This window comes from Pelmatolapia mariae, linkage group LG7 (genome assembly GCF_036321145.2).
Source record: "Pelmatolapia mariae isolate MD_Pm_ZW linkage group LG7, Pm_UMD_F_2, whole genome shotgun sequence".
Taxonomy (NCBI): domain Eukaryota; kingdom Metazoa; phylum Chordata; class Actinopteri; order Cichliformes; family Cichlidae; genus Pelmatolapia; species Pelmatolapia mariae.
Genome location: NC_086233.1, coordinates 48,688,029 through 48,710,520, shown reverse-complemented (window position 1 = coordinate 48,710,520; position 22,492 = coordinate 48,688,029). Strand labels below are relative to the sequence as shown.

The 22,492-nt window shown below is 40.6% G+C and overlaps 1 protein-coding gene across 3 annotated transcripts in view; it reads left to right on the top strand.

Annotated features, from left to right (window-relative positions):
• Window positions 1–22,492, top strand: part of LOC134631264 (cGMP-inhibited 3',5'-cyclic phosphodiesterase 3A-like) — a 128,276-nt gene that overhangs the window by 32,882 nt on the left and 72,902 nt on the right. For 2 of the 3 annotated variants that reach the window (XM_063479438.1, XM_063479437.1), the window contains exon 1: window positions 8,038–9,737. The exons of the other annotated variant lie outside the window; for it this stretch is intronic. In XM_063479438.1, the coding sequence (XP_063335508.1) occupies window positions 8,823–9,737 (915 nt within the window). In that variant the 5' untranslated portion in view covers window positions 8,038–8,822. Of the gene's footprint in view, window positions 1–8,037; window positions 9,738–22,492 lie in introns of those variants that run through there. 3 annotated transcript variants of the gene reach the window in all.

Sequence of the window (22,492 nt, the reverse complement as noted above, 5' to 3'; positions counted from 1 at the left end):
TGTCCAGCCAGCCTAGACAATGTTACTAAAATATTACAGCACGGAATCTGACCTTCTCTCCTGATATGAATTTTGACCTACACTTAGGTTATACATCTGGTGCTGCAGCATACTAAATACCACTGCTCACTTGTTCCCAGATTTAAATATAAGTTACAGTCATGTGAAAAAGAAAATTTGCACTGGACTCTGTGAACATGCTGTGAAAAACTAAGTGCACCCTTACTGTTTGTAATCAAGAGGCAGCGGTAGCAGCCAGGTGCTGCTAACGAATGACTTAACTGATTCTAACTGATTACAAAAGCAGAAGTGTTCATTGTTTGCTGGCCTGGAAATTTCCATGTGTCTGTTAACACAATGCCACAAGTGGACATCCTAGCAAATCAGATGATTTGGCTGGAAGGGAGAAAACTTTTTCTCTCTAAAACATGGCAGTTAGGCTAAGGTTTACAAAGTTGCATCTGAACAAACCACAAGGTTTCTGGCACAATGTCTTTTGGACAGATGAAGTAGAAGTTGAGATGCCTTACTAATGCACAGCACCACAGTTTGCAAAAACCAAGCACAGCATTTCAGCACAAACACGTCATACCAACTGTCAAGCACGGTGGTGAAAGGATGATGATTTAGGCTTGTTTTACAGCCACAGGACCTGGGCACCTTGCAGATATCGAGTCATCCTTGAACTCCTCTGCTTTCCAAACTATTCTAGAGTCAAGTTGGCGTGAAATTTGGTCATTTATGTGTTTATTTATGTGCTTGAATTATCCCAAGCACAGCAGCAAGACTGTAAAAGAAAAGAATCAAGGTGTTGCAATGGCCCAGTCAAAGTTCAAATGTCAACCTGACTGAAATGCTGTGGACATTAAGAGTGCTTTCATAGACTGCAGAGAATTGTGTGAAAACTTACTGTCTCACACTTTCACTGTATATATGACAATTTCAGTCCTTGCATTCTCCTGTGCCATCTTTCTGTGTTGATACAATTTTCCAGTTTAAAAAAAAACAACATATCATTTTGCTAAAATTAACATAATAAGCATCATAATAAGGGAACAAGGAGTCAGTATAGTCTCGAAATTACTCATCAGACAAGTAGCTTCATAACAATTTGTAACAGCGTATATTTGGCCTTACTTTCACTAATCAGAAGCAGCTTTGATTCTTTAAGTTGAGCTACCATTTATAACTAATGAATCTAAGAAATGCACTCCCAAAAAAAAAGGTTGCATTTGAGTCCCGACAAACAAATACTGTTAGTTTAAAAAAAAGAAAGAAAAACCTAAGTTTTCAAAATGTCAAAAAAATATTTTTCGAGCTTGACAGTCATGCTTTTTGACTCCATCCAGTTGCCTTGGAACGAGTTTCATCTGCAGAAGTATCCTGGGATTTTATAATCCTATAAAAGTCCTTGTGATCCTTCAGCTGAAAGTCAACAAAACTGGAACTGCACAGTTTCTCCTGACCGTGGTGTTCCCATGACAGGCGTGTGCTGAAGTTAATAAGAATTTATTTGATTGTTATTTGTGATTATGCTTTTGGAAAAGGCTGCACCATGCTTTTTTTCCTGACAGGAAAGTTGCCGTGAAGCACTTTATCCATGACCCCATGTTTCCCTGACAAGTGAATCGAGGCTATGGATCTGTTTCTGGGCCTCAGCTCCAAGTAGCATTCCTCGTGTTTAGGAAAACATGTAAACTGACGTTAAAAAAATAAAAGTGAGCAGTCAGCTCTTTTGGCCTTTCTTGCACGGCCCAGATGCCCATATGAAAGCTGACTTTTGTATGCTGGACAACTCTCACACAAGGTGGATGGCCTGTGTTTTTCCTGGCATGTCTTGAACAAACACAGACCAATTACATTGGGCTGCCTGGTGTGTCAGCCTATGATCTACAGTTTTATTTTGCATTATTTGAACAGGCTTAGGAAGTAGGTTTGCTCTTTGCAGAACAAGAGAGACAGAGATATATAATACAAGTTCATACAGTTTCCCTGGGTTAGCATAAATCCCAGGCACAAACTGATATCTAGTTTCGAAGACATGGGCTACATCCTGTGCCAGCAAAGTGCCACATGGTTTAAGCGAGCTACAGTTGCAAAAAGAGCTTTGAAAACTTTTATCTGAAATATTCAAAACTCATACATGCAACTTTTCTGAGGCTCCTTAGTATATATGCATTAAAATGCGTGGCTCCTATCCCACTCAAACCATAGAATTGCATTATTCATCTGAGGCAGTGTTTCAGCGTTCTCTCCGTGGCCGCAGTGCTCCCACCCACACAACCGAGTACCTGTCTTCTAATTCACTTTGGGTATTCTTTGCAGTGACTCTCCAAACAGTGAGTCTTGTCAGTGCGTGCATGTTCTGACTTTTTGTGCATGATAGAGACACATATGACTATTACACCTGATCATGTCAAAGAATGAACTAGCAACAGCACACTATAAGAATATGTACTGCTTCAATTTTACTTTTGAACAGTGGTGAAAGTATTAGTCAAACTGAATTACTTCAAATTTGGCAGGAAGGGACAAACTCAGTGGCATAATTGAGGAACCGAAGGGGCGGTTCTTGTCATATTTGGTTTGATCCATTACTAAACTGATGACAATAATTACAGATGTCCAATGAAACTGATTTGATTGTGTAGGAGTCATTTGTGGGTAATAGTGGGCAAACTTTTAAGGCTCGTGCAGATTTACCATGTGGGAAGGTGGATGGGTGGCAAAAAACATGTTTTGGCGTGTTAAAGTCTGGGCAGTTGAGCATATTTAAAAGATAGAATTAGCCACCATGACATTAGACATTTGTGTCTGGACAAATGTTTTGAAGACTGGCCTTTAGAATAATGGAGCCAAGGCAAGGCAAGGCAAGTTTATTTATATAGCACAATTCAACAACAATGGTGATTCAAAGTGCTTTATCAGCCAAAGGAGACATATTTGAACAAGAGGATTAAGTGCTAACCTATCAGCTAAGAGTAGCAATTAGGTAGGTGTCTTAAAATTGAATTTTTTCTGGCCTGCTGGCTCACTGGAGTTGAGACTTCTGGTTTTATCCCTCATTTCTTTGAATTTTGCTTCAAATGAGCCATTTTTAAAAAGTACTCTTGAGCAAAGTTTTTTTTTTGGACATTGGCTTGTTTTACAGGTATTTTCAGTCTGTACTCATAATAACTTCACTCGACCATTTTCAGAAGAATTGTTGTTTGTTTGTTAAGCCACATAATACTTCAAAAAGCATCTAATTCTACCTCGATATACTAGTGTTGTGTCCACACAAAACAGACAACCGAGCAGCGAACTGATTTAAATTTTATTTTTAGACTCTTTGTTATTATAAAAACCCATAATTTGTTCCCATTTCTTTACATGAATCCATGAAATATGTCAAAAGAGCACATTTTGACACGCATAAAATATTTTTTGTGTGATAGAGATGATTCCAAAAGAGCTAACTTGGCATATCTTGGCACATTGTTCAGCATTTCCTTAAATAAATTTGAGTAAATGGGACAAGTGGAGGACAAATGAACAAGTGGCAGTCCTAAAAATCCACCTAGAGCAGATGGACAATATCTGAAAAACATGTCCTCAAGAAACAGAAAAAGAATCCAGCAATTACTTCACCCAAGACCTGACCTGAGAGATGCGTCTGACCCTTCAGCTGATCCATATACTGTTCACTGGATTCTCACCTGAAATGGTCTCAGTGGAAGGTTGAGTGTAAAGAAATCTTCTCAAGGAAGGTAAACAGGGAGCGAAGGCTGAAGTATGCTTAATTAAACTGGACTTAAAATCATTGGCAGAAAGTCTTACGTAGTGATGAATCCAAATTTGACATCGTTATTATGTATAGAAGAGGTCAGTACAGGGGTACAATAGTATAAAACATGGTCGAGACTCTGTTATGGTTTGGGGTTGCATTTCAGCCAGTCATGTTGGTAAGTCAAAATTGATGTATTTATGAATGCAGAAAAATACCATCAGATCTGGATCCACTGTGCAGTACCATCTGGAAAGCATCTGATTAGCAACAACTTCCTTTTTCAGCTTGGCAATGATCCCAAACACACTGTGAATACAATAAAAGCATACCTGGATAGAAAAAAACACACAATGCAACACTATCAGTTATGGATTGGCCTCCCCAGAGCCTGGATCTCAACATTATTGTTGCAGTGTGGGATCATCTTTACAGAGAACACAAAGACAGCCAACAGAAGAACTTTGAATGTACTTCAAGAAGCCTCTAGAACTATTTCCGAAGACTGCTTAAAAAATGACAAGAAAGCTGGCTTAAAGAGCTCAGTTACCAAATATTGACTGTCAAGCTGGTTAGAGTGATACAAACTTCTTTTTTTTTGCCTCACATACTGTTTTTCCAGATATTGTTTGTATATGTTTCATTAAATCAGTGCACCTATTTCCCATTTTCTGTGCAAAACATGGAAAAATGAGGCGTCGCTCAAGACACCCTTGCTTTGTTACTCAGATCCACCCTTCACTTGCCACATTTGGTTTCAAAGTCAAGGTCCATTTTGAGGTTTCAGGGCTTCATATTGGGACCTTGCTATCTAAAGTCCATCTGTACATGTCATAAGTATGATATCTACCTTTGTGATTCAAAGTGGCCACGTCCATAATGATACATAACCGTACAGCCTTAATACGATGTGAATGCGTACAGATATAAAGCTACAGAAAGACTTTAACAGTGAGTTACATTTTCCCCCTGCTTAAATGTGTTGGAGAAATACTACCTATCCATCCATCCGTCCGTCCGTCCATCCTCTGCCGCTTATCCTGGAGCCTATCCCAGCTGTCTTGGGGCGAGAGGCAGGGTACACCCTGGACAGGTTGCCAGTCTGTCGCAGGGCCGGAGAAATACTAAAACTATAAAAAAAACAACTTGTCTTGCTATAAATTCAGTGTACTCGAAAGTCAATCTACCAAATCTACATCGTGTGTGTGTGTGTGTAAATATATTGTTAATAGACATCTGTTTTGGTGTGACATTTCATAACACATCCTTCTAGATACAATATGTCGCAGTCTGTGGAGAGTCAGCAGTATTATTTACAAACAATAAAAAGGTGACTTTGTTGAATGGAATCATTTATTGTAGAATTCAGATTCTAAAACACATTGATTATTAAAGTTTCCCGAAGCCCACGTGAGTTGTCTTGTTTTTGTACGACCACATTCTTCAAATCACTTCTCAGATTTTCAGACATTTCCTGATAAATAATCTGTCGGCAGACCTGTGACTAATCTCTTACTTATCGCAGTTTATTTAGCGATAGAACATTTTTATAAAATTGTATCTTGTGCATTCTGATTGAAATTCGGAATATTAACTTGAAAATTCCGTCCGCTGTCGGTGTCACTGACCTAAACTGATAATAAAGTTTTTGCCCTGATTGTGCAGCAGAATCCGGCACAGACTAATTCCAGTTATGTTACGAACAGGCTCCTTTCTGCAGAGAAAGGATGCTCGCTGATTCCTCGGTTGCTCGTGCTAGAAGGCCTATGCTCTACAGGCACTCGTGCAACTGTGTGTACACACAGGGGCAAATAAATGACTGTGTCAGGGAGTGTGTGCACGTGCATGACTGTGTATATGATGGCGGTGGCATTTGTGTCTGTGTGTGTTTGTGTGTAGCGATGGGTGCCCACAGCGCCACAGTGGAAACTTGGCCATGAGCCAGCTTTTGCCCATCAGGGCTGGTAAACACACCGTGATGGATCTCGTTCTCTGCACTCAAGTGCCAAACACAATGTAAACTTGCTTCCATCATGCCACTCAGCCACTCTTCTCCTTCTGTTCTTTAGTAGTTAAACACTACATTAGGCTGCATTCGATGTGTAACGTCAAGAAACAGCTTTTTGCATCTCTTTTTAACATTTTTTGACAAAATCAAACATTTGTGTATACTTGAAAGCTATTTACAACACAAATTGCCTGAAGTGAAACCCAAGCGTGGAATATGGCATAAGATCATGTTCATATTGGATTCATGAAGCGCAAAGAGGCTTCTGGGTCAAGTGGTTTACTGGTAAACAAGCCGGCCTTTGGATAGTCACACTTCCAGAGTACACATCTGATCTTCCTGCAGCAGTCCCACAGGCCGGCGTTGGTCTGAGAAAGGTCACTTCTGAAGACTGCACCCCCATGCAACATCAAAACCAGATGTCTGATGAATTGCTCCTCATAAAAGATTCCTCTTTTACAATGGACCGTGGCATTGCCAAATACGGTAAGACAGTTAGGTGAGCATTCCCCAGTTGTTAAAATTCCTTTGGGTAATTCAGAATAGTAGCATTTTGGAGAGATAGTCACAGGAACGTTTCACAATGAGCTTGCTGTAAGATGCTAGATGTAGTGCGGGATATGCTCCAGGTTTGGAGTGATTTACTTTCATCTGCCACAAACAGTCTGAAACAGGATGTGATGCTTTTCATTGAAGAATCTTCCTGACCGTTGACGGTTTTGTGCGAACCTAGGGCAGCTGTTAGCTTTAAATTTTGATAACACAGGTGGTGTCCAAAGCATCCCAACCTGGCATGCTTCCCTTTACACAGCCTATTTTTGCAACCTATCACATAATAAAATTATGTTGCATTTCATTACCACACACACCGATTTAACGAATGCGTGTATATCCTGTATTCTGGCTGACTTCAGCTCTGCCCTCTTTTGTCTTCCTCTTATCTTCCGTGTTTGAAGAGGGAATGTTTCTGTTCCTATCACCTATGAAATAAACCATTCTGATAAGGCAACACTGTTTCAGCTCTCCCTGAGAAAACTTACCTATGGGTTCTGATAAGCTGAAAAAAAAGTCCCCAAAAATCTGGAGCCAGCAGCTGCCTGGTGACACGCTGCTCTGAAAGGACTGTCTGGCTCTCTGCGAGCGTGTGCTGAGAGGTGATGGACAAGACCCGGCCTCCTCCCTGCTCCTATCACTCCCTGTTAGCGCGTCTTCTCCTCCCCTGCTTCTAACTAATCACAGCTGACAAGGCATACACAGAGCCCTGTAATACGCCATTGGGTGGAAGGAGTTGTGCTGACCTGTCTTAATCAGGGGAGAAGGAGCAGGAGAAGGACGTTGGGCTATAAAAGCATGACCTCGGCTTAACAGAGACAGCCCGTCAAAAAGACAATGCTCTGTCTTCATGAGAAGACCAGATGTTAAATGTTAAACAGCTTCAGGGTTAAAAGTGTGTGCTTAAGTGTGTATGTGAATGTGTAAGAGAGAGAGAGGGAGAGGAGGGGGTGGGTCAGGGTTGAGAAAGAAAAAAAAATACTAGTCCAACGTGAGGCAACTTCTTTGCACAGCATCAAATATGAGATTACCTGTGCTTGCTTTGGTGGATCTCTGTTTGCATATGGTGCATCCACTTCACGTGATAAGGGTGTAATCCCACGAGATTATAGCAGGCCATGTGAGGAAACACACTAATGCACCTCATGAACTGTGAGCATCGTGCATTTATACACCCACAGGCTCTCTTGTGCTGAAACATTGATGCAGACCTTTCACTGTGACGTAATACTGTATATCATCACTGACACTTACAGTGGGATGATGGGATAAATATTTCAATTGCAGGGGGGGTCGAGCTGGAGGACAACCACAGCACTGTTCCGGGAATTTCGCCGAACTACAGTTCGCATGCAGAGCGCCCCGTTTCTCTCGTCAGCATCTGCGCATAGCCTCAATTAAAAATGAATTCATCTCGAGGCAGTTTGAAGCTCTGAAGTTTGCTTGGTTCTCCTGAAAAAATAAAATAAAATTTGGGACAAAAAATACTGTAAGAAAATGATAAATTAAAATAAACTTTCTGTGATATAACATGCTTTGAATTTTTGTTCCTAAATACCCCGTAATTACTCCAAACAGAGAGAAACTCCAGGGAAATATAGGTCATCCACATTTTTATTTTTTTTTTATTTTTTACAAAAAATCATTTTTATTTTCTATCTTTAAAAAAAAACGTATACAAATACTCATATGCATGTATATGTTACATGGTGATGTATTAAAAATGTTTTAAAAAAATTCTACATATGTGAGGATCTGGTGAGGACAACGCCTGCTGGGCTGGCTGAGGAGGATTTGGGGGTTTCACTGCCGCTGCAATATCTTGCTCCCTGTGTGAAGTAGGAACTCGGGGGTGTGAATGAGCTGAGACTCACGGCTGGTTAAAGAGCTGGTGACAAACACGCGAAACGCTGAGCGACAACCTGGCGGACACTCACTCGAGCGGCTTAAATTCCTCAGCGGCTTTTATCCTCGAAAGTAACCGGAGACTCTTACCGTTTGGGGAGAAACCGAAAAGTGTCGAAACAAATGGTTTAAGGCTGAATGTTCGCAGAACGGGACGGATGTTTTGCAAAGACTGCTACTGCTGCTGCTGGTGCTGCTGCACGGGCCGTGGATGTACAAAAGAACGAGAATGACAGCAGACAAAGTCAAAGAGACGGCGCGCCACAAAGGAGGGCAAAGCGGGACATGTGTGTGCAAAGAAGCGGTGCCCTAGATCTGTAACACATCTTGAGTAATTCTGTCGTCCATGCTTCTTTTATGTTGTTTTGGGGCAGCAGTTCCTCATCCCGCACCTGGAAAAACAAAAGAGAGTGCATTCCCTGGCAGTACATCTCCATGCGTAAATGGAGAGACGTGTGTGCGTATTCGCCGTGCTCTTTTCCTTTGTGCTTACAATAAATTACGCTTGTTTTGTCACTTGTGTCCTGTCCCATGACCGCACTATCATAGATGCATTATAGACTTCCTCATACTTCACATCTGCCATGAGTGATGGCGATGCCTTCAGAAGCTTGCAGTACCGGTGCGCAGAGTAGCACTTACGAAAGAAGCTTCGGCGCACCGGATCGCAATGGTTATGTGAAAACATGTGTCATTCCACTGTGGCGAGACCGACACTATGAGTCGTGGGTGAGACTGATGTTTACAAAAATATGGAGTTCGCAAAGACTCCGGAGTGCGGTGTGTGTGGGCTCGCTTTCGTTTTTTCTCGCTCTGCTGGTCAAATGTGCAGACTGGAAAGCTGATGCCAGCAGCAGCGCTGACAGCAGACTCTCGCATTCATCGTCTCCCCTTCACTTCGTTTCAGGCTGCGCAGCAGAGCTGTTGCAAACTTGCTGGAGTGTGGTTTCGCCATTGTTCACCCTTGTATGTGCCTTCTTTTGGGTCGGTGTGTACTTAATCCGCTGCGGGGTTCTAATCCAGACCGCCATCTCCCTCCTAACCTTGTGCCACCTGGGCGAAGTAGCGGCGTGGTCTCTTCTGGATGGGACAGATGAGCAGCTGTTTTCATTCACGACAGCGGCCGTTGTTGTGCTCCTCTGCGTGGCCACCGGCGCACTCATGGTAGTACGGTTGAATCAGGGCATATCGGTGATCGTTTTCATCAGCGTAGTCAGGACTATCTCACTCTTCTCTCTGCACAAAGTGCGGGCCACTTGGAGACCATACGTAGCGTACCTGGTTGGAGTGCTGGGCATCCTGCTGGCGAGGTATGCTGACAAGCTCCTTCCCAACCAAGGGAGACACAAGGAGGGCTGCACCCCTGTGACTGAGGCCAGGGAAGAGATCCCTGTATTTAAAAGGCGCAGGAGGTCCAGTTCTGTGATAGCCTCAGACATGGCACACAGTCAGTCCAACAGCAAGTCACATCGCCGGACCTCTCTGCCATGCATCCAAAGAGACCAGGTAAGAAGTTCTTGTCCCCTTGAACTTTTCTCTTTCTGCTTTGTGTCCTATGAAATTTTTTGTTTGTTTTTTGTTTTTGTTTTTTTGAGTGGAATGGAGGAAAGATGGGAGCAGTCTGCGCAGTGGCATCAAAACATGGACCACTGGCCCTTTATGGATCTGATCACAAATTTCAATGTAATTTTATTATTATTAGCAGGGATTTTAACAAAGCCAGACAGTGTGCAGGATCCTAATTTGAAAAGGAAAGTCAGGCATGTCACAACAGAATAACATAACAACAGAAAGTCTAATAATATGATAATACAATTATTATTATAATTATTGTTAAGTAATGTGCTGTTTTTTGTGTTTTTTTTAACCTTGCAGTGTGGAGATTACAGTTTACGTGGGTGTGCTTTGATCTTTGATCAGATCAAATCATTTTTGACAGATATCTTGTCATATTTTGTGGAGCTAATTGCAGCCACTCTCAGGCACAAATTCAATACTAACAAATGATTTATTTTTCCTATTTACATCTGCACTTAAACTGTTTAGACAAGCTATCATTACAAATACCTTTTTAAAAATCTCAACTGATAATACATCTTAAAAAACATATGAATTAATGCAGATTTTCCTCATTTTTCAAGAAAACGATGCATATTTCAAACCAGTGTAATGCTTTTGGAGTAGAAAAAAAACTTAGGCCTATGGTTTAATGTCAAGCTCGCTTCTGTCATTTCAAAATAAAGTACTAAATATGAAGTTTTTTTCCTAAATGGAATGCTATTTTTGAGTCCGTGCCTTCAAGTACTGATGAGAAAGGGAAGCTGATCCCTGTCATCCCTAATTTTTTTTTTATATCAAATGTTTTCCCCAGATAATGTCTGAGCCACTGTTTTTCTGTCCTGGACTTTAATGTCACTTGTTTCTCACCACTTTACTTGCTTGCTGTACTTAAACCTCTGGAATGTGGTTGCACTGACTTTCAAATCTTTACTGATACTGATACACATGCATTCCTGTGTTAAAGAAGACAGGTTAGCTTCACTTAAATGAACTCATATCAACTCCTAAAACCTTTTGAATGCAAAATCAATGAATGGGAAACTGACTTTTAGAGCCATCAAAGCTATCATTGTGACCTATGAGTGTGGTTAGTGTGGCAGATGAGAGGCTGCACTGTCAGCCACTTGAAAGATGCCTTCAGGGCTAGTTAGTGTTGTAGTGTGCTAGTTTGTTTTTCTTTGCGGTCACACACATGCACACATATGGTGCACAATTTGGATATGAAAAGACTCTTAGATATTTTACACTTTGCACTTTTTTTGATTTAGGAATGATTTTGCAACTGAAGCTTATTTTTGTGTATTTATTTTTTAATTTTATTTACTTGAAGTAGGATGTTAAAGAATCGTCCCACAAATAAAATAAATTATTTCATATTATATTTATTTACACATGAAGAAAGCAGTTCAATTTCTACATATAGTTTTTGATATCTTCTCAATTCTGCATGAAATATTCTCTAAAGTTGCTCTTGTTTTCAGTGTACGCGACGATGCTTTTAAAACAATTCAGAAATCGAGTAAAGGTAAAAGTTCATTAAAGTATATTTTTAATTTCTCCATGCCACACCAAAGCAGTGAGACTACGCGGAGACATTTGACAGCTAAACTGCAATAAGTCACAGCAATGCACCTTTACAAAGCTTGCAAATGTCAAACACATAAAAAAGGGCGGATACCAGGTTTTACATTTGGATTCAGGCTCCACTGAATTCAAAACAGTTGCTTAGAGCACAATAAAAACAGACAAGTTATGATTTATGATGTTTTGTGTTTTCAGTCCCCATACCTCACTCAAAAGCAGGATGGAACCGGCTGACAAAGTAGGCAATATCATGAAACAGTGCAGACATTTACAACATCTGTGACTCTCCTACATTGTCACCTCAGCCAGGCTGGAGCCCTCTGCTGAAAGACCGTCTCAATTACAGGTGTTTGTAGTGAGACGTAAAGACGGCACTGCAGGCACCCACAGCGCAACATGAAGAAGTTCACGACATATTAAAGCTTCTATAACAAAGGCCAAGTGATGCACCCTTCCCTTTCATCTCTGATGGTTCTGCTTAGCAGTTGACCAGTCACGGCCTGCATGTAATTGAGCCACACATGGCGTGCATATGCTGTCTTGTCTGTGTGGTCTCTAATGTGTAAACAAGCTTGCGCTGATCCACACTAGTCATCACCTTATTCCCACTGGGCTCTAGCATCCCTGGGGGTTGGTGGGGGTGAAGGGGATCAGTCACACTTTTTGGGGCCCGCGAAGCAACCGCCACATGGTGATGGGAACAGGAGAGATGCCAGACAGCAAATATATACATCTATATATTTTTTAAAAATCCGGCTGGCAGATGAAAATGTATATATTTAGTGTTTAACAGCAACGAGGCTGTAATTTTCTAGGAGTGTCTTTGTTGTAAAGAGGCTGGTTGATGTTTTAACAGTTTGCCCTTTTGCTGTTTTCAAGAGAGTTATGATGTTTTAAAGAAGCAGCATAACAAGGAGTACATCTGCGCTGTGTTGACCCGATGATGTTTACACTAGTGCTATGTGACTGAAGTGTTTGAAGAACAGTGTAATCCTGGATGGAGCATTACATTTGATACTTAACTTTATTTTTCTCAGGAAGCTTCTCACACAGACCTTTGAGTCTTATTAAAAAAAACAAAAAAAAGAAACAAAGCTCTTCAGATTCATAGTCACGATGTAAAAACTGTTTATTCAGAAAATAAATAGAGCAAAGAGAAATCTGTTTCTTTGCTTCATCACAAGTCTCAAAGCTACTCTACACCCCCATTCTCATCACCATCCTTCCAAAGTCACGCTTTGAGGCACTGCTCAAATTCGCACAACAGTAGATTTGATAAACAGTAATTTTCCCTTTTTAAAACACAAATTGGCTGCCGACATCTATCAGCTCACTAAATACATGCATTTTGCAATGCTGGGGTTGTTCCCCCCCCCACCTCCCACCCCCATCTTTGGCTTAATAAAAGAAAGTCATTATCAGCTGATCTGATAGCAGTTAGCGGGGGCCTCTGTGGGATAGTTCTTCGTCTTGGTTTAATACGAAATGACAAGCCGGTCTTCTGCATTTCAGTTGGGGATATTGAACTGGAGAATAAGGTGTGGACTCGTGTGGATCACTTTTCACAGCATGTGAGGAAATTTGAGTCCAAGGCTGTCCTGCTGCAGACATAAGCGCCACCATAGAACTTTCTGTGCGCAGAAGCAGAGGAAAGCAGTCTGCCCTGTTTTAACCTCTCCTACCTGAGCTGCAAAGTTTGAGCAGAGCTGATCAGGCCGGTAATGGGGAGTAAAGTACTACACCCTTTGCAAGGTCTGTGAAGCCACTCCCTTTTCTCTCACTAACCCCGCCCCTTTCCATAGCTATTTCTCCGCTCTCTGTACTCTCACTGACACCAGCACAAATATTATCCCAGCCAGAGGAGGAAATTCTTTCTTAACTCAGATGATGAAGATATTCTTGAAATCTATGATAATGACTTCCTGCGGAATGGGATCCAAACACAATTACTGTTGCTCTTGTAAAGGTTTCCTCTTACTCTATTTTTACCGCACTGTCCGTAATTGAATTGTGTTTGGGATGGAGGAGGTTGTTGATAGCCTGTAGGGCAGTGATTTACCACTGCACACTCTCATCCTGAGCAGCTTGTTTGTATTCTAAACTCATAGCCTCATGGGACATGATGCGTTTTAACTTTTTTTTTTCTTAACTTTTTTTTTAAAAACTTGAATGGCCTCTGGGTTAGAAATGGTCTCATTGAAAGCCTCCTTTTGCACTTGGAAAGGAAGCTGATATCAGCATGGGGTTCCGTGTCTTGTGATTGGGCGTTCCACTTCACACTTTCAATCCTCATTCAGTCCCCGTGTATTAGCTGCGCTGTGCATGTGTGAAGAGGAGGAGGCGAGGGGTGGAGGAATCGGGGTAGGAATGAAAGTAGGTCATTTGAGGTTTTGTTTAGTAGCCAGGCAAAACACCAGGCTTACTCTTACCCCCCCGAATGGTGGAAGAGTCTTGCGTTTTACTGATGCAGAGTAGTAACTTTTAGCGTGCTTATGCTCCAGATTTGTATGTGTTACCTCTGCCATGTTGGCTAACCAGCATGAAGCCACATCACTCCGGGTTTTGGTCTTGAAGTTGCCCGTCCAAGCCTCTCTTGGAATTATGAGAACTGGGTGCTGTTTCCGTAGTTTTGTCAATCACTTCAATCAAATATGGCGACATTATGCACACTGAAGTGATTAATATGTAGTTCAACTGGCTTAAGTATCAGATAAATGGCTTTGACACTATGTAACCAAACCAAACCAACCAGGCTATCTAGACCAGTGGCTTTTGTTTTTTATTTCTTTTAAATAATGTATCCAGCTTATCAAAAAATAGTTTTAAACAATGCCTTTACCAAAAGCTAAGACTTTGTCCAGTGTTTTTTTGAAAAGATTTTTCCACAAAAAGTTAAGTTTTCAAACTGTTCCAGCGTCTTCTTCTGTACATCTGTATGTCTCTCAGCTTCCATACTGGAACAGCATTCAAATGGTGGTAAAAAACCACTACGATTGTACACTTGTGTCTTCAACCAAGCTACAGTTGCCATGGCGCAACGTGCCAGGTTACAAAAATCAAGAGCTGCACGACTGACTGAAGTGCTACAGAGATTGTTGTGCGCGACACAGGCTTACAGGATGTGATGTCAAATTTGCCGCGTGACACAGGCGACGCAGTGCTATATTTTGACAATGAGTTAATTTTCTTGTCCATAATCACTTGTTAGTGATATTACCTTGATCCTAGATCTTAGCAATTAACTGAGTGAGAACAAAGTTATCAGTATTGATCACAAAACAACACAAATAACGCCCAGGCTTTGATTCTTTAAACTCTACTCTCCTGAATCACACATCTGTGTCCACTTCTTTCATTTCAGTCATTTACAGCAATAAGACTAGCTCATTCCCTGTATCTCTGATCATTTAAGCCAACCAAACTAGAGGTCCAGGACTGAATTGAATATCCTTCCCTCTCTTCCCTAACCCTGGCACAACCACGCTCTGGTTCTCTACTGATTACCATGGAAATTGCAGACGTCTGTGTGAGCATGTGTGCGCATGTGTGTGTGTGTGTGTGTGTGTGTGGTGCCAGCAGCTTGATGGCTGCCAGCTGCTGTAGGCTGAGAGGTTGAATCCGCTCTGAGAAACATGGAGGGCCTCTAACCACAGACGCAACCCAACGCAGCTGGAACGGCTAGACAGATGCAGGCCTCCAGTTCTAACACACATCACACATATTAACACCTCAGGTTCCCAGTAACTGCCTCACACTGGACTACAGCAGAAGAATCTGAAGTGAAGTACAGATTTTTTAAACTTTTTTTTTGCGTGAATTGAATAGTAGATTATGAACTGTACTCATTTCTCCTGTGTTCTTGACTAAGGCAACTATGTCACTCAAGTTTTCTGTGTTACCATAAGAGATGGACTATTTCTGTAATGGAGGTGAACAGAATGTTCCTGGCACAAAAGTGTTTATGAGTAGAGTATGTGGGCGTCCGTGCTTGTGCATGAGTGTGTGTCTGTGTATGTGAGACAAAGATAGAGAGAAAGTGTGCGCACGTGGTGGTGAAGAAGTGGATGTCCGTGCATACCAATAGGGCTGGATAGTGTTTGTAATACTACGTAGCCAATACTCGCGCCAGCATGTCATTACTATAACAATGTTCTTGTTGATTTTTTATTTTGAGAATTATAAACATGTTTTTGTTTTTCTAGAGAAAAGGTTTTTTTTTACTTGTTATAGCTCATTAGTGTCTTTTTATCTTACTGCTAGAACAACTGAATTTGTAATGATTGTATAAATATATATATTTTTTGGTCTATTTAAGACTGCACTTTTAAGAACTGGCTGGGAACAACTTTAAAAAATTAACCTATATGGGGAAATCTGGCTTATCAGTAAGCACTATCCCTGTAAGATAGATCTAAATGCATTAATAAATATTAGATAGCCCACTTTGTAAATTTGGTAAACTGTCCTTAAAGAAAAAATAATTTGCTGAATAACAAAGAAACTGGAGAAGTAAAGAATATTCAGCTTTATTTAGCTAGCATCGTTTAAAGAAACATGCAGCCTAAAGTGATTTTAGAGCACAGACGGTGGTAAAAACAGAAATAGAGATTTTATAAGATCTTAAAGTCCTCGGATCAACTAGGAGATCAGGATCTTCTTATTGATCTATTTGGTACATATATTGATTATTTTAAAAAGCCACAACATCGCTCTGACCCTTGAAATATGAACATAGGTCCTTTTTGGGGTGTCCTGTGATGCCTGTGGTACCAGGAGAGTGGCAGTGGTGTCTTGGGGCTTGTGGGGTGGAGCCCTGAGGACTCAAACTTAGTGTAGCACATCCTGCAGATGCTCAGACTGCAAACAATGTTTTGGTGGGTAGGCATGTCAAAGTTACCCAGACATAAATGACAGAACCCAAGATTTGAATTTTATTCAGTTCACCTAGTCAGAGGTTTTAGTGTTGTGGCTGATCACTGTATGTCAAATGCATGCCTGAGAGATGGTGCCAGACTACAGGGGCAATACAGGAAATATCTAGTAAAGGATTGTTCCAGGAAAAAGTCCTGCTGGTTCCAGATTCCAATAACGGTTGTGGAATTTTTATGGTGGATCTTTTTTCATAATTAGGCATTGGGGTCCTTAGGCCATGGCTGCTTTCTGGCTAACATTTCTAGCATCACTGTCAGGCCTTTACAATGCATATGAAAAGAGGGTATATGTTGAAAATTTACTTACAAACTTATATTAGCAAGCAAACATCTAACATCTAAAAGATTCATAAGGTAGCTTTCCCTAAATTCTGAAGTCTGAAACTGAAAAAAATTTGAATAACTTCAGAATTTTCTTGAATCCAAACATTTGTGTCTGTAACCCTGATGCCATGTTTTTGCTCTCTAAGGGATGGGCAGTACATTCGTTTGGGGAAATGAATGCAATGCCTCAGGCTTTCATGTCTATTTATCATCCTAGGGGCCTTTCAATCACAAGAGGAGCCCACCTTTAAGACAGTAATCCCTTACATGAGGAGACATTCCAGCCGTTGCCCTGCTGCTATATGAATTGGAATGTGCAGGTTGAAGGGCCTGAAGGACAGGCCCACGGGCCCATTTACTCAGCCCTTTCCCTTTCTCTCCCTGCACACCGTGACCTGAGTCAACACCACCATCCTGGGTTGTCACCAGGTGTACAGCTGGCCTCTGCCGAATGAATAGATACTCTCACATTTCCCCAGGAGGTGTGTGCTCAAGTGAGCATGTGTGCGTATTCAGGAGAGGGAGGTGGAAATGTAGTTCTAGACTGAAATAGCGACAGCCAGTAGAATGTGTGAAACACAGAATAAATAAGTGTTCGTTTCCACTCTCTCTTTGCTTCCTTTTATATTTTGGAAAATACCCCCCCAGAAATTTTTTTTTATCTCAGGACTCTTTCATCTGAGCTCAGATTGAGTAGGGGAAGTTCAGCTAATCCCCCTGTTCCAGTGTCATTGTGTCTGCATTAGAAACAGAGCAGGCCACAGTTGCTGCTGTCGCTGCTGCTGCTGCTGCCATGACTCATTTAGCGAGGGGGAACATTTTGAGCCCCTATGACTGAGGCTGCCCAATAAATCCAAACATAGTCAGCTATTAATTGATTATACATTTCAAGAGCATGACAAGAGAAGTGGTTTTCAGTGATGAATGACTGCATTTAGTAATCCACTGCCTGGTTTGTTTCTCATGGTTTCAACTGTTCAGACTATTGAGACTTTTTTGTTAAATTTAAATTGAACATGTAGTGTGAGTTGTCCTTTAAACATTGTACTGTTTCCAAAATGCCAGTGTTTATAGAGGTATTCAGATCCTTAGGTTAACTTGATAACAGCTTGCATGAACACAGGAGTGGTGGAGATTCAAACTATTCAAATTCTGTCTTATAAATCCAAATAACTTGTTCTTTGACTGTTTTGATTTCATGCCCCTTTAAGCTTCTGTTGTGCATCATAAATTCAAACATATTTTGTGACACATTTACTTTGAGTATCGAGATTAGACAAAAAGATGACAACTTTCTAAATTGTAATAAAAAAAAATAAAAGTTCTTCTTATAGTTTTATGTTTTATTAATGAGAATCAAGTAAGTGCAACACTTAGCATTAAAGAAAGAGTGTATTTCCATAATTACACACACACACACACACACACACACACACACATGTCTGGTTTGCTATCCTCGTGGGGACATCCCATTGACATAATGCTTTCCCTAGCCCCTTACCCTAACCCTAACCATTAAAAATGAATGCCTAACCCTAACCCTTACCCTAAACCTAACCATAACCTAATTGTAACCCTGACAGTAAAACCGCATTTTGAGTGTGAAAATTGCTTTCAACCCCAAGGGGACCTGGATTTTGGTCCCCACGGTGCAGAAAGTCCCCACCAGGATAGTAAAAGTCAGATTTTGGTCCCCACCAGGATAGTACGAACCCGTACACACACACACACACACACACACACACGCACACACACACACACAGATAGATAGATATATGTATATATCTATCTATCTATATCTATGTATATATCTATCTATCTATATCTATATCTATATCTATTGATATTGATATACCTTTATTAGTGCCACAAGGGGAAATTTCATATCTATATATATATATATATATATATATATATATATATATATATATACATATATATGAGAGCTCACACCAGTATAAGATAAATAGAATTATTTATCATAATCAATAATCATCACAATCATAATCATCAATTGAGGAAAACAGGTCAAACTTAGAAGATGTACATGTATATTACATATATTATAAAAACCTTAATGTAATTAATGTAATGTCATTTGCCCAGTGGTACACTAATTTTAACATACAGTTGAAAAAGACCACTTGTTCAGAATTATCAATACTTTTTCTTTACATACTGTACATCCTCACAGTAATAAAATTGACCTTTAGTTTAAATAGACTGCTCAGTCCACGATTTATGTTTGTGTTTAAATATATGTACTATAAATATATGTAGATATAGGTACTTTGATGTCACTGCCTTCACTTAAGAAAAGAGTATTAATATTTCCTAACTTTCTCATTGTTATTTTCCAGTGTCAACAATGCTCTATATGGGAGTTAAATATACAGTATATCATGGAATTACTATTACCTGTTCCTCAATATATAAAAATTACTTTAGGGATATATCTTGCTGAGTTTAGGCTCAATCTTTTATGTAGGTTAACTTTTTTCATCTGCACATTTTTATGCAAACTGTTGATCAGCAAATTATGGCTGTAAACCTAATAGAATGAAATGTAGAATTTATGTGTCTGGTATACAGTCTTGAGTGTAAGTATAAAGTACTGGAAAATTGAGATTTCAAGTAGATTAAAAGTTTGAGTGCAGCACAGTAAGTGGAGTAGACTTACTCAGCTACATTGTGCTAAAACAGTTTCAGCTTCATATCGTTAATGACAGAGTTCCCTGGTTAATAAAGTACGTATCGTATCTCACTTTATTTCATTTGGTCAAGCTCTGACTGTGGAATATAATCTTTTAGACCCGAATGTAAAGCCGATTTAGTCAGCAGGCTTTATGTCTCTCCCGCTCAGTGGCGTGGTGCAAGGAACTGTGTTATTGTAACCTCTGCCTGGGGAGCCCTCCCCTTCAGTCCGGCCCACTGCCTCACTGGCTCACCGTGAGCCCCTGTCCCTGCAGCCAACAAGGCTTCTGCTGTTCCCTGCTCAATGCTATGTTTTACTCTCTAAATATGTTAGAGAAAAAAAAGTCTGTCTGTACATCTGTCTGTCAGTCGGGCTATTTCACCCCTTGCAGTGGCAAGAGTCTTCGGGTTTGGGTTAGGGGTTGTTTTTTCACAGTCACTTTCAATTAGCCAGATATTAAAAGTGCAATGTATAACTGTAGGTACGTGCTGAACTGGCATGAAGATTAATGGTGTTGATATGATTTGGGGTTTTTTAAAAGAACATTTTTGGGAGCATTTTATGCCTTTCTTTTTAATAATACTATTAGAGATAGACAGGTAATGCAAGGAAACAGAGTAGGGGAATAACAAGCAAACTGGTGACTCATTACCCATGTGGCATGCGCTCTAACCTCTCATCTATTGGGTCACCCCATAATTTAGATTTTTATGGATGTACTGTGGATGAGGTAATACTAAAGTAGGTTACATTTAATTTAACAGTGCAGAGCCTCTTTTGGACAACTTTGGTAACATTTTTAATCCACTATGCAACAACAAATAGCTAATTTTTCAAAAATAAGTTAGTTTTCCATCCATCTATCCATCCGTCTTCTTCTGCTTATCCAATTCATTGCCAGTCTATCCAAAGACATGCATGGGTTTAAATTTAAGGTGACTGCTGATTCTGAAATAGCCATAACTGTAAGTTTTGACTGTCTCTGTTTAGTTTAGGGAGAGTTTATATGTTATGTTTTAATGATGGGAACACTAAAGTTTAGAGGAACTGTTTTCTTTTCGTTCAGCGTGTGTATGATAAATATTTAAATCTTTATTTTAAGTGAGTATTGTGCACTTGACATTTACTTGTTTCAAGGTGCAAAGAAAGCAACCAAATGGCCCACAGACAGACTCACATTTGCATGAGTTAACTGCTCACTCAGTGCTCAAGTTAGAAGTGTGGGTCTGTGTTCAGTTGTTAGACAACAGTGAGACGAAGGCAGCGCCACTGTCCTACGTCTATCATCAAATGCTTGTGCTTTTTAAGTATAATGAAGAGCATGATGAAGTACCACTGTGCATATTTTCTGGACAATGTAACTGCCTTCCAATATACAAATGCACAAACAGATTGCAAGGTCTCATTGATTTGTTATGGCACTGCTTGGAGACACTAAGCAATGCAAAGGGCAACTTGCTTTTATGTATATGACATCCGTTTATAGTCTGCCTGAGTTTATTGCGATGAACAGCAGGCTCTTCCATGTATGCATGTTTTGCCACACAATCCTGTGTAAATATTGGACTGTTGATTCCAGGCACCCCTTCCTTCCCAAGTTAGCCAATACCAACTGCTAGCTGCTTGAAGTAGCACAAGCCAAACCTATAAATGATAATGTACAGGCATATGTTTAGTGCGTGTCTATAGTCTGTGTGTTGTGAAGAGAAACGCTGAAAGCTCAGACAATAGCAATGGGACTGAGATTAGAATAGGAGTACCAGGCTTTTTGAATGGTTATTTGCCAAGGGCCACCTTAGATTTCTCTCTCCACATTCCCTCTCTCTCTCTCCATAATATTTTCCATTAGCTGCTGTTCCATTCATACTCTCTCTGGTTCCTGCATCGTCTCCTCCGGGGCCTGACAGCTTGAATGAAATCTCCATATCTATGATAATCCTTCTCTTTTCTTCTCTTCTGTTCAGATTGGAAAAAAGTTTGCCAACATAATGTGTCTGTGATGTTGCACCCCCCACCCCCTCCCTTCCCATGTGGTCAGTCACACTTCAGTATTGCCATTCAAAAATTCTGATAGGTTTGGCTGATGATTCTTTAGGGTTAGCGTTTCCATTGTAAGGATGAAGAAAGGCATGTGGTGGTTTTGGCAAAACTCCACAAACTGGAGAGGCAGAAGGACCTTTGACGTCATCAGGAAACGTGACCCACTTCTCAAGAGGCAAGGAGCCTTGGGCTGGTTGAGCAGATGTTGCACAGATGAGCCTGCATGCGCACGTGCATATACACACACACACACACACACACACACACACACACACACACACACTAACACCTAGTTTTTATGCGCACATTGTACTCTGTCTTTATTTTCCGTTAAAATGCCCACAGAAAGCGAATAAATGACACAAGACATTTAGGTGGGTCTCATTTGCGTTTATGGCTGTGCGCAGGCGTGAGATATTAGTCTAAGAGTTAAAGCATCACAGAAGTGAGTTAGTGAGTCACTGAGGTCATATCTGGTGGTTTTTCTCTAACAGGTGTCCGTTAGAGAAGCCGTATGTAACAGTATGTCTTTTAGTTACACCACTTTGGTTATGTAAGGTGGATGTTCAGCTCTCCAGCAGCTCCATCAATCTTCTCCTTTTCCCATCTGCCGTGATTTCAGATGTTACATAAAGCCTTTCTTTCTGGTCTGTCAGTTAGATATGTAGGCTCTCTTTATCTCACAGCTATTTGCACCTTTTCCTGAAAATGCAACTGTGCTTGTCACGTTTTTTTGTTCCAGCAGAGTGACTGCACAGTTCAAGCTGACATGCATTCTCACTGGAGAACCAAACCTGTACAGGTTTGTTACAGGTGTGACATCTGCAATCGATATTATTATGCTGAAGCTGGGTCACATGACTTGTTGTAGCTGCACTCATAGCTGAGTCACCATTATTGCCGGAATCTGCCGTTCCAGCTCCTTCGAGCGCTTTACTATGTTTTAAATCATTGTTTTGGTTTTCTAAAGAACGTTCTGTTTCATGCAGAAATCCCAATAGGAGAAGGGTCGATTGATTCTTACATCTATTGGTCCTATAACCTGAAATCACTGAACAAGGGGACACTGTTGACCAGGTGTTTGGGGGTCTTTCTTTAAAAAAAAATCGCTTGTTCTTGTTTTTTTA